Below are 18602 nucleotides of genomic sequence, written 5' to 3' on the forward strand. Positions count from 1 at the left end.
CAGTTGGCCCACTGCCTGCCTGCAATGGGGGCAGTTGGCCCCACCCCCCAGATGGAAGGTCCTTTTTGCCCGATCGTGGCCAGGCTCTGGGCTGGGATGGTTAAAAAGGAGTGGGTAGTGGCAGACATGAGAGTTGAAGGAAGGAGGAGGGGAGAAGGCAGGGAGGCAGGGGACCACGTGGTGGTGGTGGTGATGCGCGGGTGGCGAGGGGGGAGACATGGGAAAGTGGGGAACCTGATGGCCCTGATTGCTGGCCATGCCTAGGGACTCCACAGAGGCAAGAATTTTGTGCATTGGGCCTCTAGTGGGAGGTGATAGCTCATTGTGGTTTTTATCTCTATTTCCTTGATAATTAGAGATGTGAAACATCTTTTTATCTACCTATTAGCCATATTTTTATGTCTTTATGTCTTTATATATATTAATATCCTCTGGCCATTTTAAATCATATTATTGGCTATTTACTTTCGAGTTGGATGAATGCCTTATAGATTTGGGATTATTAACCTCTATCCACATTTATGGTTTAAAAATATTTTCTCCCATTCTTTGTGTTGCCTTTTCATTTTGTTGATTGTTTCTTTTTTTTGTGTGTGTTAAATTGATTTTCACTTGGATTTCAGGGTGCTGCAAAAGAAGGGTTACAGTTGTTCATCTGGAAAATAATACAGTAATTAATAAATCATAATAATTGGATAAACTCTGTTTCATATACTCACAACTGTAAACCTTCTTTCACCCCACCCTGTAGTCTACTTGTTTATCTTTTGCTTTGTATTTATATTTTTTGTTGTCACATCCAATGCAAAGAAAAAAATATTTTCCCCTAAGTTTTCTTCTAGCAAGTTTATGATTTCTGTCTTACATTTAAGTCTCTAATCAATTTTGGGTTAAATTTTTATGAAAATTGTGAAGTAAGGGTCCAATTTCATTCATTTGCATGTGAATAACCAGTTTATTGAAAAGACTCTTCTTTATCCATCAAATATTCTTTGCTCTACTTTCAAATATTTGTTGATTGTACATACATGGGTTTATTTCTGGCCTTTGGATTGTTTTATTGGTCTATGTCTATTTTCATAATAATACAATACTGTTTTGATTACTATAGCCTTGTAATATAGTTTGAAATGATAAAGTCTGGTGCTTCTAGCAGTTTAGTTCATCTTTCTTAGGATTGCTTTAGTTTCAGGGACCTATTATGGTTCCACAAGAACTATAGGATTTGTTTTCTATTACTGTGAAAATGCTATTGGAACTTTGATAGGAACTGTAGTCAATCAATAGATGGCTTTGGGCAATATAAATATTTTAACAATATTATAATTAATGGACACAGTATATTTGTTTGTGGGTTTTTGTTGTTGTTGTTGTTGTTGTTTTCAATTTCTTTTATCAATGCTCTGTCCTTTATTTTAAAAACTGCAAACTGCCTCCTGGAAGTTGGGTTTTTTTCTTTCAGGGATCATTGACCTATGTTGCCTATTGTACAGTATATAAAAATACCCATCATCAACTATGAATGACATACAGTTGTTTTGGAAATTCAAGAGAAAAACTTAAATATTTTTGTTTTGATTACCAACTCTATGGTCAGAACGTGATAAAGTATCACATTTAATTGTACAAATAGGCTTCCTGTTTTTTCTTTTTATCAGCTTATTATTGTAATGAAATCATAAATTTGTATTAATTTAATATGTTAATATTATACACAGTCATTTTTATAATTTATTTTTCCCAATTTTTTAAAAAAATGAAAGCCTCTTAAATCTGTTTTATGTGTCCTTTAGATATGCTCCTATTAATCTTTGAAAGTCCTCTTGCTTTATAGCACAACAAAATTATAGTATATAATCTGAGTCTCTTCCCTTACTTACAATAAGTTATTTTTGTTTTGTTTCTCTGTATAGTTTTTCCTGAATATTTATTTGTATTTCTCTAGACCCAGGTGATTCTTTGTATAAGGCAGGAGAGGATTTTCTTTGTATTATTTGCTTCCTTAATTTGTCTCTTATTATGGTGTAGTTTTACTGTGGTCAGTTTAAAAACTGACATATTTTTATATTTTTTTCTGATCTTTTGTTTACTCTGATTTGGCCTCCTTAGCCAATTCTGTTTGTCCTGGGCTTGATTATTTCACTTACATGTAAACTTAAACTTGTGCTATTGTCTTTCTCCTGTTTGTTTTAAGGATATATACAATGAAAGGCTATCGTTTTCTGATTGATCTGAATGCATTTTGGAGAATTATAACATGAAGGTTAGATATTAGAATTTGGGTGGGCACCATAATGCTCTAAGGACTTCTGCATTTCTTTTTTTGTCAACTCTTTGAAATTACCTCCTGGGATTTTGTTCTATTCTGAGTTATGCTGAGTGCACTGCAATATGCCTCTAAAGCACTATTTTTACACCTCTCCTAATATTTGAAATATCATATATCACCTGTCTCCTCATGTTATATATTTATGTGTATATTAGGTTAAGTAGATTTAATAAAAAATGTTTTCTCCAAAAATAATTTATATCTAACATGTAATTTCTATTGTATTCAGCAGTTTAGTGCCACAAATTACTATACCACATAGGTTGGATAGTGTATTGACAATAATATATTTAAAATATAAAACCTAATTAAATGGTTTATAAATAGTGGCCTAATTGAGCAGACTCTGTTCTAAGACTCACTTAGAACTTCATGAGTTCATGCCAAAACTGGTTTGGCTCAGTGGATAGAGCATTGGCCTGTGGACTGAAAGGTCCCAGGTTCGATTCTGGTCAAGGGCATGTAACTTGGTTGTGGGCACATCCCTAGTGGGGGGTGTGCAGGAGACAGCTGATCAATGTTTCTCTCTCAATGATGTTTCTAGCTCTCTGTTCCTCTCCCTTCCTCTTTGTAAAAACTCAATAGAATATATATTTTTAAAAAGAACTTAGTGAGTTTTAAGATTTAAAAGCAACAGGAATCATCCCTCATAGAGATATCATAAGAAAGCCTTATTTTCTTTCCATTTGTAAAATTTATCTAACATTACTATTGAGGTCTTTTTGAAGATCCAAGTTATCTATGCAAAGTGTATTTTCCAACACTTAAAGGTATTAAATAGAAGTTAATAATTATCCTTATTATCTTCATGTACAATTGAACTATGCAGATGTATTTGACCATTTATATTTTCTCTATCTCAAGGGAATAGAATTAGAATGTACTTCATAACATAAAATTTACATTGAACTTATAACATTTAACTTTCAGAGCATCTACAGACATACCATGAAGCATTGTGTATTTTTAATATTATTTTCTTGAAAATTTTGCTATGCTTATGCTTTTGTGTCCACAAAATAAAAGGCAATTTTCTTTTCTAACAAATGAAAAAGTATTTTAAATATTCAAAGTAACTTTTCAAATACTATTGAAATAATGTTTTTTTAAATATAGAAAGTTTTAAAAGTACAAATAATAAAGTTTTCTTATAATTCTATTACACTGAAATAACAACTCCTAATATCAGACATTGTTTCCAATTTATCCTATAAACATCAGTGTCTTATAACAACATTGAATCATCCATCTTATATAAAAACTGCTGTTTGAAATTTTAACCTGCTATTTGGCTTCTGTAAATGCTTGCTTGCTTAGATAATAAGGACAATAAGACCAGTCCCACTTCTTTGTGTACATAAATACTTTATTCTAGAGATGAATCCAGAGAAACCCAGCACACAACTCAAAGTGGCACAATTTCTAGAATATGCTTAGTTTTAGACCAAATGATTCAAATAGTTTTTTTTAATCATTTCAAATATGTTTAGACTTTAAAAAAAATGATCATTAATCTAAATGCATCTGTGGTTATAAGGTAGAAGAGTGAAATAGAAGACATACAAGAGTGAAATGAAAAAAAATATTAGGTCTCTACTAATTTTGTTGACTTTAATTTTGTCTTTTTGGAGCTTATAAATTATTACAAACAGTGAAACTTCTAGTTAAAATTAGATCAAGTGTGGCAATGTAAATGTAATACTCTAGGATCTACTCTGATTTAACAAAAACTTATTGGAAAAGTAAAAAAAAAAAAAAAAATGTAACTCAGAAGTTCTCAAATATATGTTTGGACTTGTGCCCGAAACTTAACCTCCATTGTCACTTCTCTTTTCTTTCTCCAGATTTACACCCAATTGCTCTTTTCAGTGCGTCATCAATGCATCTGAGATGAGAATTAGGCTCATAATTTTCTGGTTTCTTTCATTTTTATTACATTATATTGGAGGGAGAGGGATATTACTTTAATGTTATATCTCACTAATGAAAGTTGACATGTCTGTTTTCCTCTTTTGTGTTCTGCTTCTCATTAAAAACTTGTTTTTTCTTAAAATATTGTTACCAACATTCATTTGTTCAGAAATAACTGAGATTTTATTTTCATTTTTATTTGCTCCATATTGACATAAACCTGTTTATTGACTTTATGCAATGTATTAAGAATATCTATACCAATCTTATGTATAAAAGGGTGATATTTTATAAAGGTCTGGCTCTTGATATATATGGTAAAGAAATATTTTCAAACAAATTAATGGTTAGTAATTATGTACCTCTTTTCTTTAGGAGAGAATGTTTAAATTTCATCAAGTGAAACATATTTTTGAAATACTGGATAAAATGAGATGCCTGAGAAAACGTTCTACAGTGTCATTCTTGGGAGTTCTTGTAATTTTTCTTCTATTTATGAATTTGTACATTGAAGATAGCTATGTTCTGGTAAGTTTTAGAGGTTGTTGGTTTGTTTGTTTGTTTGTTTAAAACAATGCCTAAATCACTAGACTTAGTTCATTAGTAAACTAACTTCAATTCCAAACTGTTAGAATAGCTTTATAACATCTATTATCTACTTGTTTATATTTTGTATTAACTTTATATTATCAACTTTATAATTGTTTTATGTTGCAGTGCTTTCTTTAGTGCTATATATATAGTGATTCAAAAATGTATATATAATTACAAATTAGTTAGCTATTATCACTGTGCTGAATTAATTTTATGTAAAACCATCTCAGTATTGGCACTTTAATTTGAAATATATACAACAAACAAAATTTGATTAATGACATTACACCTTATTCCACTATTTTCTGTATTGTTCAAATTAAAAAATCTCATTGTTTAATGATATTAATTATACTATGTTGCTAAGAAGTAATATTAGATTATAATAATAGAGGCCCAATGCATGAAATTCATTCACAGGCGTCCCTCAGTCCAACCTGCACCCTCTACAATCCAGGAGCTCTCAAGGGATGTCCTACTGATGGTTTAGGCCCACTTTCCGTGGTTTTCTGCTCTCTGCAGGGCCTAGGGGTTTCGCTGCAGCCATGGAGATGAAGCCCCCATGCCCTGCTGTCCCCTTTCTGCCTGCCACCGCCATGCGCCATGTGAAGGAAGCCCCAATGCCCTGCAGTGTGCTCTGTCTGCCAGGCCTGGGCGCTTCACCAACACTGACACACTAAAGAAGCCCCCATGCCCTGCTGTCCTGGCTCTGTCTGTGGGCCTGGGGGTGTTCCCTCCACCACCTCGCTAAGGAAGCCCCCAAGCCCTGCTGTCTGGGCTCTGTCTGCTGGTCCTGGGGCTTCCCTGCTGCAGCAGCGCTAAGGAAGCCCCCTAGCCCTGCTATCCATGCTCTGTCTGCCTTGTCTGGGGGTGGATCCAGCCCCACCGTTTGGTCCCCACGAACCCCCGTGGGGCTGATGGGCCCAGATGCTCAGATCCAGTGGAGTGGGAAGGCAGAATCCACCCCCTCCAGAAAACAGGCCTGGACACTCTAGCAGCAGGGCTAAGAGGACTGGGCACCGCCATCTTGTGGCTATGGGGGCTGCCATTTTGTCACAGAGTGATTGCTAATTTGCATATCACTCTTTTATTAGATAGGATGTGACACCTCATTTAGATTTTATAAAAAGTTAGTGTTCTATATATTTATATACACTAAAGAGTAATATAGAACCTCAAAAACTAAAAGTATTGATGTTAAGATATTCAGTAGTTTATAAAAGATAAATTAATACATAATATATAAATTAATTTTAAGTGTATTATGGAAATATTGAAAATGTTTGCTTCTGCCTAATAGTGAGAATTTAAATGGTTTTAATTATCACCTCACATCATGTGTGATGAGAATAACATGGACATTATTGCCGATTCACATTTTCTTTCTGAGTTAAGATATCTAGAAAAATCTTAATTTTTATATTATTATTCCTATTCACAAATTTCAGAGAAAAAGGGAGAGAGAGAGAGGGAGAAAGAGAGAGAGAGAGAGAGAGAGAGAGAGAGAGAGAGAGAGAGATCAATAATGACAGAAAAACATTCATTGGTTACTTCCTGCATGCCCCCTACTGAGAATCAAGCCCACAACCTGAGCCTGTGCCTTAGCTGGAATTAAACCTGGGACCACAGACCAACGCTCTATCCCCTGAACCAAACCATCTAGGGCCTGTTTACATATTTTAGAAAATCAAAACCTTTGGACACACAGAGGACTGAAAGTACACTGAAAAGTACTTCATGTAAGCACACTGAAAGATTGAATTAATCCTTAGCAAGAGATAATCTGAAAATATCCACAAAGGGTGTGTCCCCAAAAAATGTTTTATTTCATCAAATAAACATGATTTATTAACTATCTACTATATACTATTCAATATCCTATGAGGCAACCGTATGACCTTGGTATTGGATCTTCTGTAAAGTATTTTTGCTTCATTTCGCATTTTTCTTTAATGGCAAAATTCTGCCAGATTTCAATTTCTTGGCTCTACTAGGCCTTTTTCCTTGAAGTATAGGTCTTGATCTCTTGGACCCTTCATCCTATCGTTCACAGTCAGTTCACAATGGCTAAAATCACCACACACTAATACTAAAACTAAGCCTGATTTAGGTAAACTGAACACTGGAGAAACTTCTAATGGTTATTATTTTGGATTTTTTTTTAAAACCTGATTATTAGGTTTATGAGATTTAAGGACAATAGAACAAGGTTCATGTGATCCAGCATTTTTAACTAAAATTAAAGATTATAAATTAACCAGAGGAGCCCTTGATGAATTATTTAATTCTGTAATAAAAAGTTATTTATTGAATCTTTGTCTACAGGTAGAAGGGAATTACATCTTGTAAATCAAACACATGGTATTGGCAGGAGGCTTGTAGCCAATGATTTGCTGCATTTATGAGACACATTCAAGTGCAATTTTAATGTTTCACTTTAAAAAGACAAAAGGTCATTGTGTACATTTTTATAACATCTTTATATCTTTTTGGAATAAAACCTGTATAAATTCATAAAATTTAAATGCATAACGAGTAATAGACTATATATCCATAAGAAGATCAAATACTCAACCCTGTTTTGTAAATGTTCATATCTAAACATAGGTCCTAAGGTAAAAGGTCTGATTTAAGGATGTAGCTCTTAAAGATCACTTTCTCAATGGATTTTTCTCTAGTTATATTAAGCCTATAGCTATATAGTCAAGTTAGCAAATTAGCCCATATAGAGAAGAAATTACTTTTTATCTTTAAAACCTGAAATTATTCTTAACTATTAACTTGCAAAGGGAATTAAAATGATTTTTAAGTATAACCCCCCCCCAATATTGAAAGTTCAATGAAAGCATTTTTATTAGTTTCATTTTTCACTATTTACTAGGTGATATTCTCTTCCTAATTTATATTTTGAGCTACACTTTATCTCAGTTCTTAACATGTATACATATTTTAAACATTTTAAATCATTAATGTGAAATTATGTTAAAATTATTCTTCCAAAAATAATATCCTTAGAAAACTAGTCCTCTACTATAATATAATGCAGGTCTTTTTGCATGTGTTTTTTCACAGTTCTCCCTTTTGAACCTTTTATATGTGCTTATTTCATTTTCATAAAATTATCCGACTTGATTTTCTTTCTTGACTCCAAAATGCCACAATGTGTGTGATTTTCTAAGCTTAGGCATGAGTTAGTCTTCCTGCCTTTCTTATTTCAGGGAAAATAATAGTTATAATTTGGAGAAATTAGACGATTAGAAGTAGTAAGGTCTCTGGAGTTACTTAGCAACTTACACTCTGCTCTTTTTGCTGGAAAATGCATTGGTGGCCTGAAATGCTGGGCATATAACAGTTTGGTGTTTCGCTCACATATTAGGGCTATTAGTGCCTTTCAGCGGGAAAGGAAGCCACGCTCAGTATATGAGAGCCAAATAGTATCACAAGGCAAACTAAGTAGAAGAGACACAACATGCCCAATCAACCCCGCTTCTGGGCTGTGACCATCTTCAAAGCAGCCGATAGGATACATACCACTATTTAGCCTGTTGCTAGTCCACTGAATTCCATTCCCATCCAGAAAATGATTGTCATAAAGTTTTGTCTTATTCCTGAGAAATACACTATAGCTTAGTAGCTACAGAAAGAAGGTATCTAGGGAGATTCTTGCTGTTCAGGTATATGCCTCTAGAAAGGAGGCAACAAGGCTGACTCAGGTGCAAGTTGCATTATTTATTTATGCTGAAAAGTGCAAAGCTTAGTCTTAAGAATTTAATAAAGTTATTTTCTATACGTTCCATTTTTATTTCCTGTTATGTCCTTCCACCAGGATGAATGTATTTTATCTTATCACAGAAAAAAAAAAACACTGAATTTTTACATATTGAAGATAGAATTCTTAAAGAGATATTCAGTATCCTGCTCTTCCTTTAGAATGTGACATCACCTAAGAGCAGACTGGTACAATGAATTTAGTATTGTCACTACTGTAAGTTTCATAGCTTTATCTTCTAGATCTTATTGACTATGGGTACCATTACATTACTATTAAAGAAGTCGATGCTAAATTGAGTTCCAGTTGCTTTTTGGCAATTCAAATTTGTTTTTTTGTTTGTTTGTTTGTTTGTTTTTTTATTTTAATGATGTTCTAAACTGGAGTGGGGAACATTTTTTTTCCTGCCAAGGTCCATTTGGGTGCTTATAACTTCATTCGTAGGCCATACAAAATTATCAACTTAAACATCAGCCTGCTGTATTTGGTCAAATATTTAATTAACTCACCCTTGATGCCTTGGCAGAGCCAGACCAAATAATTTTTGAGCCTTATACGACCCATGGGTCATACGTTCTCACCTCTGTTTTATATGTTTTATAAGACAAAGATGGAAATATTTAAATGTAAAGAATTTTAAATCAAATTCAATGGAATTTTAATTAGTATATTTATAAGAAATTTATTATCCAAGCTTTAATTTTATATATTTTAAAAATATAACTTTATAATGGCAAACACATTATAAATTTTGTAATAGACTGAAGTATTTTTCTTTCTCAAAATTGTCAAGGCAATATAAAATATAGAAAGATAGTGTTAAACACCAAATATCAGTTCATAAACAGAACTGAATATACAGAAAATATCATCTGAATGAATCTTGGTTTAGCAAGAATCAAATTGAAAGCTCTTTCCTTGTCATTGTATAAGATTCTCAACTTTAATTAAAAAAAAAAAAATTCCAATCTGGCCATAGATTTAAAAGTTTGGTGGGTCACCTTTGCTATTGACATTTGATTTTTATACAAAATAGTAAATGATCTAATAAAGGTAAAATTTGTATTTTAACTCTTACTAATCTTTTAAAACAAAGTTTTAATGAATGTTTTTTTTTTTTTTTTTTACCACAGCCAATAATAGGAAAATTAAATTTATTTAATGCCTTCACTTTCTTTTTAATGACTTGCACATACCTGATGTTTTTTCTAATTAGGTTGCCCCCAAACATATTCCATGTGCTGTAAACTACATAGAAAAGCCAAGCAAGCTGTGATTTTGCTAATAATGTACTAGTATAGCCAATAGTCTTGATCAAGTGGTGATTACATAAAGTGAAATATACAATTGAACTTAAAGAAAACAGAAAAAAAGGAAGCTATCAATGGTAACAGGGTGTGTATTTTAGCCAAAATAGGAATATATTTTCTTACTTTAGACTGTTTGGCTCAGAATATAGAAGGTTAATATGATTCGAATGGGGAATTTAGTGGCAAGTTGTTTTGCATGAAACTGTAAAATTTATTAAACTCAAATTTTAAGATCCTGAAATCATTGTAAAGAATTTGAATTTTAACATGAAGGCAGTGAGAGTTTTCATGTAGGTATTTTTATCAAGATAGTGCCATTATTAATGCATGTTATAGAAAAGAAAATGTAACTGTAGTATAACTAGTAGAATAGGGTAGAGAGAGCCTGGAGCAGAGACTCTAGGTAGAAATCCAGGTGAGAAATCATAAGCTACAGAGGTGCCAGTAATTGAGATTTATATGGCATGCATATTTTGCATCCAGAGAAACTTTTTTAACCCATGACCATCTATGATTCATTTATCTCCTCTGCCTCTCTCTTGGCATCCAGGAAGGAGACAAACAGCTTATAAGGGAAACATCCACACACCAACTGAATTCAGAACGCTCTGTGCATACTTTCAAAGATTTATCCAATTTCTCAGGGGCCATCAATGTCACCTATCGCTACTTAGCTTCGACTCCTTTGCAAAGAAAGCGTAAGTATCCGTACACATTTAAATCAAGAATACATAAAATACTTTGTTTAAAAAAATGATGATTTGCTTCATTTGTATGATGATACAAGTTTATAGAATTTACTAACATAATACATTTTGGGGAAATTGTTCAATTTTTTCCTTAGAAATTACAATTACTCACTGATCCAATTCTATTAATTAAAAAAAAAAAATAGCACCTCACTGTAGAACCATGTAGAGAGACAAGGAAAAATCAAGCTATTTTATTTTATTTATTTATTTATTTATTTATTTATTTATTTATTTTACACCTTTTAATTTTTATTGTTAGTTTTTTGTTGAATTTATTGGGGTGGCATTGGTTCACAAAATCATACAGAATTCAAGGGTACAACTCAACAAAACACTGCACATGTGCCCAACATCCCAAGCAAAGTCTTTATTTTAAATTTTAAACACTGTTTTTAAGAAATAACTTTTTCCATATTGATATTCCCATATTTCAAACTTCAATGGTTTGATTTTATAATAGTAACTTGCCACTAGTTTTGAATTAGTGAAAATCATTGTATCTGTTTCCTAAGGAACTATCTAACAAATTACCACAAAGTCAATGGTTTAAATAAAACAAAAAAAATTTATTATCTCACAATTCTGGAGGCTTGTGGTAGCATAAACCCAATCCCTGCATTTACCTTCCGCTGGCCTTTTGTCTCTCTACAACCTCTGCTCTCCCTATAAGAACACTAGTCATTGAATTTAGAGACCATTCTAAATCCAATTTAAGTTCATCACAAGATCCTTAACTAATTACATTTGCAAAGATTCTACTTCTAAATATGGTCACACTCTGAGTTTTCATGTGGACATGAATTTTTGGAGGAAACTATTCAACTTACTAAGGGCAATTTGAATCCATGAAGTAATGTACTACATTTCACTGATTTCAAGATATCATGGATTACAGAGAGTATCATGGTCTAAACACTGTATCACTAAGAAAATATAAGTATCTGTTTTAATTGAAAGATGCTGCCCAGCAAGTGTGGCTCAGTGCTTGAGCATCGACCTATGAACCAGAAAATCATAGTTCAGGTCCCGGCAGGATACAGGCCTAGGTTGCAGAGGGGATCCCCCGGGTGGGGCATGCAGGAGCCAGCCAATCAATGACTTTCCCTCACCATTGATGTTTCTTTTTTCTTTTCTATTTTTTTTTTATCTTTATTGTTCAGATTATTACAGTTGTTTCTCGTTTTTCCCCCATAGCTCCCCTCCATCTGGTTCCCAACCAACCCCATGCCCTTACCCCCTCCGCCCCTCATCCTGTCCTCATCCATAAGTATATGATTTTTGTCCAGTTGCTTCCCACACCCCCCACACACCTTTCCCCCCAAAAATTGTTAGATCACTCCCTTTCTATACCCCTGATTCTATTATATTCACCAGATTATTCTGTTCGTCAGATTTTTTATTCACTTGATTTTTAGATTCACTTGTTGATAGATATGTATTTGTTGTTCATACTTTTTATCTTTATCTTTTCTTCTTTTTCCTCTTCTTAGAGAAAACCTATCAGCATTTCATATAATACTTGTTTGGCAGTAATGAACTTCTTTATCTTTTTCTTATCTATGAAGCTCTTTGTCTGACCTTCAATTCTGAATGATAGCTTTGCTGGGAAGAGTAATCTTGGTTGTAGGTTCTTGCTATTCATCACTTTGAATATTTATTGCCACTCCCTTCTGGCCTGCATAGATTCTGTTGAGAAATCAGCTGACAGTTGTATGGGTGCTCCCTTATAGATAACTGTTTTTTCTTGCTGCTTTTAATATTCTCTCTTTGTCTTTTCCTCTTGGCATTTTAATTATGTATCTTGGTGTGGTTCTCTTTGGATTCCTTTTGTTTGGGGTTCTCGGTGCTTCCTGGACTTATAATAAGTCTATTTCTTTCAAAGAACCACCATTCATATGCAAAAGCCTCTGGATACAGTGTGGATGGGGTGGAGTCTCAGGGCAGAGCAAACAGCAATGGTTTCCCGTCAGCCTTGCCCAAAGAGGTCCTTGGGTCTCATTGTCCCTCGGTAATCACTTCAAGCATCCATGAGAGAAAGCTGCCCTCAAATTCTGCCCGATGCCAGATAATCCAGTTTCTCCTTGTTTGAGTCTGGGTCCCCAGAGACTCACCCGGAACTGGAGTTCAGAGCAGTTGGGATCTTGTGTCCTCCTGCAGCTTAAAAAAGCCAGCCGTGTACTCATTTGCCAGCCTTCTCAATGTGTGCTTGCGCCTCTGTACCTCTGCAGCTCCTCTGAGTCTCAGTGTGCTTTTCTCTTCCCTTTTAGTTGTAGAATTTCCTCTCAGCCAGCCTTCTAGTGGTTCTGGATGATGTCCCTTTTGTCTTTTAGTTGTAGTTTTGAAGTGGTTGTGTGAGGTGGCAAGTTCAGGTGTTTACCTATGCCTCCATCTTGGCTTCTCACCATTGATGTTTCTATTTCTTTATCCCTCTCCCTTCTCTCTTAAATCAATAAAAATATATTTTAAAAAATAATAAAATAATTGTAAGATGTCATCAATCATAACATGAAACCAGATTTTAAAGTATTTTTGTATGAAAAATGTGAACTTTAGATTAAATGAAATACAGTGATATCATGAACTTCTTAATAAGTTGTGTGGAGACCACAAAAATGTAGTCCCCTGTTCAGAAGTCTTTATACAAGTGAATTTGTGATCACTGGGTGATGAAATTGTAACTTAGATTTCTTTAGGTCTTTTGTTCATTCTACTATTTCAAATATCTACTGATCTTAAGCTTCTGTCCAATTGCATAAGACTTCCACTATTTGTGACCCACTATTTGTGATCTAATATTTGTTCAAATATTACTCATTTCCTTTTATCCATGCTAATTTTACTAATGTATATTGATACACATGTCAAATGCTTTATACTAAAGAGGCAATATAAAACAGAGAAATAAGGGCAAAACAGTTTGAATCAGTCCACTTACTAGGCATTCCACTTTATAAAGTTATCTAATCTTACTGTGATTTAGTTTTTTCAGCTATAAAGCAGGAATGATACACACAAAGCTATCCCAAAAGATTGTTAGGAATATTGAGATGCATATTTCTAGTAAAATGCATAGACTTCTGTCTTTTATGTAGAACATGTTCTTTAAGTATTGCCAATATTGAGCATTACTAAAGGCTGGTAGTTTTAATTTAATGGTACAGATAACATTGGATTTTCAGAAGTCGGGGTTATAAGTCAGGTATTTAAACAAAATGTATAAATCTCTCCTTCTCTGACAAATGAGCAAGAAAGATTTTTCTGAGAAGGGCTTTTTTCAATATTGTGTAAATTGCATTATGTAGGTGTCTGCATTAAAACAGTGATCTTGGTGAATGTAAACATTTTCCTATTTTCCAAGTGGCGATTCTGAAATTCTATTCAGTTCTCAATCATGGTGAAAATGAAAACTTCAAAAATAAAAATATTTCAATAGAAAGATAGATACCACTTCTCAGAGGCAAAACACCACTTCACCAGGTTTTATTTTATTCCTTAAAAATATCCAATTACTAATTTTAGATTTAATTATCTGGATAAAAATTTTTCCAGATAAAGTTAACATAAAATGCGTTTCAAAACAGTAATATTCATGTCTTAGAACAATGTGCCTTACATTTGAACTATAATGCAATTTTTCAAAATTAGCTTACACTATTGTTTGCATTTTAATTAACTCACTGGATAAATTGCAAATGAAAGTTTTGAAGTCCAATTATGAATTCTTCTGATGTAAGATAATTCTGTGATCAAAGAAAAATGAAAATATGTGTTCCATGAAAAATTTAAGTCGAAAGCATGAGTTACTCTTAATTTTCTTTTTTCATAATTTGAGATTAGTTTGTCACACTTAACTATGAGTTTCCTTCTTTTGTGTTTGTGTTATTTTTTAATAGTATAGGATATTACCTAAATATCTATATTCTCTTAGGGGTATAATGAAAACATTAAGCTACAAAACACTTTAAACCATATTTTTCATTTCATAAACAAATGTTTACAGCAAAGGGACTCATATCATTGTGCTGAAGATGCAATTTTCCATAGAAAATATCAATTGTGTGTAAACTACTATAGTTTTTTGTGTTTAGCATAATATTTTAATCAAAAAAAATGTTCTATACATAATCATTTACTAGGTTTACTTAATATAGTAGCAGGCCTAATGGGGAAATAACATTTTGTTTCTTTTTATATGTTACTCAAAACCTATTTTACATTTAATTTGTCATCCTTCTGCATTCTTTGCTTAGGGTTTCTTACAATTGGACTTTCATCAGTGAAACGAAAGAAAGGAAACTATTTACTTGAAACAATCAAGTCAATTTTCGAGCAGTCCAGCTATGAAGAGCTGAAGGAAATCTCAGTGGTGGTTCATCTGGCAGACTTTAATTCATCCTGGCGTGAGGTCATGGTCCAGGATATTACACAAAAATTTGCCCACCATATTATTGCAGGGAGATTAATAGTGATACATGCTCCAGAGGAATATTACCCGATCCTGGATGGCCTTAAAAGAAATTACAATGATCCAGAAGACAGAGTCAGATTTCGTTCCAAGCAAAATGTAGATTATGCTTTTCTGCTTAATTTTTGTGCCAATACATCAGACTACTATGTAATGCTTGAAGATGACGTCCGGTGTTCAAAAAATTTCTTAACTGCCATCAAGAAAGTCATTACATCCCTCGAAGGAACCTACTGGGTAACTCTTGAGTTTTCAAAGCTTGGTTACATTGGAAAACTTTATCATTCTCATGACCTCCCACGTTTGGCACATTTTTTATTAATGTTTTATCAAGAAATGCCTTGTGATTGGCTATTGACTCATTTTCGGGGTTTGCTGGCTCAGAAAAACGTGATCCGTTTCAAGCCATCTCTCTTTCAGCACATGGGTTATTATTCATCCTACAAAGGGACTGAGAACAAGCTGAAGGACGACGATTTTGAAGAGGAGTCATTTGACATCCCCGATAACCCTCCTGCGAGTTTGTACACCAACATGAATGTCTTCGAAAATTATGACGCCAGCAAGGCCTATAGCAGTGTCGATGAGTACTTTTGGGGGAAACCACCTTCCACAGGAGACACATTTGTGATTGTTTTTGAAAATCCAATTGTAATTAAAAAAATTAAAGTCAGTACTGGAACAGAAGATCGGCAGAATGACATCTTACATCACGGAGCCCTAGATGTTGGGGAAAATGTCATACTTCTCAAGCAAAGTAGACAATGTGATACTTACATAAGACTAGGGGAATTCAAAAATGGAAACTTTGAAATGTCAGATGTGAATAAAAAAATCCCATTTGATATAAAGTGTATAAGGATATACATTACCAAAACACAGAAAGAATGGCTGATTATTAGGAGTATTAGCATTTGGACTTCTTAGTCAATTAAGTCAACATGTCCAGTAACTGAAACAGGTCTTCCTGTTTCCTTTTCTTGTTACCTTCCTCTTTTGCTACCTTTGCTACATGGAGGTAAAGCAACAGATGGGATATTTTAAAAGAAAGGTCAGTCATCTTGGCAGTTGTGATTTACATATCATCATCATCATCATTTTACTTAAATATCCACTTGCATTTATTTCAACTTCTGAAGTTGAAATGCTTTCACTTATATTTTTAATGTTATCATGTCAATTTCAAAATTTCAACTGAATGTCAAAAAAGGTGGCATGAAGGGTGTAAAAAGAGAAAATGTGGTTTACTGGATGACAAGGCTTGAAAAATAGTTGCCAACTGTGCACATTTCCTCATAATTTTATAATTTATTATATCCATCAGATAGCTTTTATTAAGAATCTCTGTGAATATGCAGTTGGTTAGAATGATAATCTGCCCTTTTTTCTTGTATATTTGTTTTCATAGACTCTTGTGCATCTATGATGAATACCTCCTCATAAAAAATGATGTCTTTACAAGAGAATTTTGTGTGTAAATGGGGCAATAGAAAGAAAAAAGAAAACTACAAATCTATCTCCTGATTATACAAAAGGGAACATTGGTCATTGTATAAAAACACTTAATAGAGCACCTATTATCAGTAAATTTTCTAGTTTCCCTTTTGAAAAAAATAAATTAATACTTACGCCCAATATTTTCAAGTTACATCGGGTTTCTGCACTTAGTAGAAGAAATTAGAGAAGGCCTATAGTTAGTTCATTCCTATAAACGTTTTCAGTATATACAGAAAATTTTCAAAATTGATTTTATATGTTTTATATTAAAAGTTGTACAATTGGAATCATATACTTTTGGGGTGTTTAAATAAACATCTTATAAAGAAGAAAAGTAAGAAACATAGAAATCAGTTGCCTCTTCTACACTCAGAGTGAGTTCATAGCAAAGCCAGAGTGAGAGATTAGATATTCTGACATCCAGACAATGTCCTTCCCCTCATGTGGAGATTGGTCCTAACACTAGGTATGCTTTCTGTTCTCTGGTATACGTATATGTTATGCTACCTGGAAAAGTTGGTATTATTTTTCCATAAGTCCTATTACCGTTCTGTGGAGTAATCGTAAAGTGTCCTAAATGATACCATGTACCCAAATGGTAAGCAAACGATTGAATTTTGTTATAAGGATAATTGTGAGTACACCATTTGTCCATTAAAGCAATTCAGGACACCTTAGTGCATCTTAAAACATTGTTGTTGTTGTTTTTATAATATACTGAACTTGTCTCCTCCTTTCTATTTTTGACAAACAGCAAAGATGAAAATTGATAAAAATAAATGAAGAGTACTTTGTGTGTGGATATGTGTTTATGTGTGTGTGTGTATGTATGTATGTATGTGTGTGTGTGTATGTGAGATTAGACTTGTGATACTGAGAATGAAAGAGAAATTCTTCTTCCTTTCATTCTGAAACAAATTCCTTAGGACTCACTGGCATGCTAACAGCAAAATAATTAGGAATTATTCAGTCTATCTAAATTTAGTCTATCTAAATTGATTAAATGAAAAACTCAGATAAACTATTGGAAAATATTTTTCTTTAGTTGATAAAATAGATGTTTATTTTTTGCACCAATTTGCTATAGTGTTAAAAAAAATTAGCCTGTAAATATTAATTTCCTATAACATATCTAAGTCATAAAATCATAGAAAAGAAGAACACGGCCATAAGCTATTATCTTTACATTGATTTGGAGAATACTTGCCACATAAAGGTACTCTGTTTTCTTGGCTTGTCTTACCTGCTTTTATTAGCTTGTCTTACCTGCTTGTCTTGGATAGTTGTATAGTATTCTACAAATATATCAGAAATTATAAGAAGAACTGTGTACTGCACTTTCAGTGATAAAAGGTATATGACCAAGGCAGGTAATACCAAGATACAGGCAGACTCCATGAAGTGAGTTGCAAACATTTAAATTTCCTTCTGAGAGTGATTTAAAAGACCAGCCATCTACACCACCTTCAGAAAGTGCTTCAACAAAGATTGCTGAAGATAACAGTGAAATTGGATTTTTGCTAGAGAATTATAAATGCAAATGGAATCCAAAGAGGTTGTGTTTAATCTTAAGTTTGATCCTTTTATTACTGAAATCAGGTTTGAATTATCTGGCCAATCGCTAAAGATTGTCTCTATGTTTCTTTATAGGTCAACTGTAGGTCAGCGTTCTAAGGGAAAGCCTGACAAAGGAAGTTTCTCCATTAAAAATCATGGGGGGGCGGGGGGCGCAAATAACCTTTCTCTTTCAAAGAGAAAATCTGAGCCAACATTTTATACATAATTTAATATTTTATTTTCTATGTTTAAAAATTCTGAATGTGTCTCAGGCATAGAACAACAAGACAGTTATTAGGTTTAATTATATTCAACATGCTTTTAAGTAAGCGTTACGTGATCTCTCTCTTTGAAATAAGATTTTTTAAAAATACATTATTTTCTTTTTTATAAATATCCAATGAAAAGGACTAGAAAC

The 18602-nt window shown here is 33.2% G+C and overlaps 1 protein-coding gene across 1 annotated transcript; it reads left to right on the forward strand.

The window, feature by feature from the left end:
* Nucleotides 1-4621: 4621 nt before the first annotated feature.
* On the forward strand, nucleotides 4622-16697 carry MGAT4C (MGAT4 family member C; the record flags this gene model as incomplete). The annotated part of the gene is made up of 3 exons (XM_084879968.1): nucleotides 4622-4768; nucleotides 10464-10611; nucleotides 14916-16697. The coding sequence occupies 3 exons, from the start codon at nucleotides 4622-4624 to the stop codon at nucleotides 16055-16057; spliced, it is 1437 nt and encodes a 478-aa protein (XP_084736094.1). The 3' UTR covers nucleotides 16058-16697.
* Nucleotides 16698-18602: the final 1905 nt, after the last annotated feature.

Source organism: Pipistrellus hanaki, assembly GCF_964339955.1.
Source record: "Pipistrellus hanaki genome assembly, chromosome: 3".
NCBI classification, from domain to species: domain Eukaryota; kingdom Metazoa; phylum Chordata; class Mammalia; order Chiroptera; family Vespertilionidae; genus Pipistrellus; species Pipistrellus hanaki.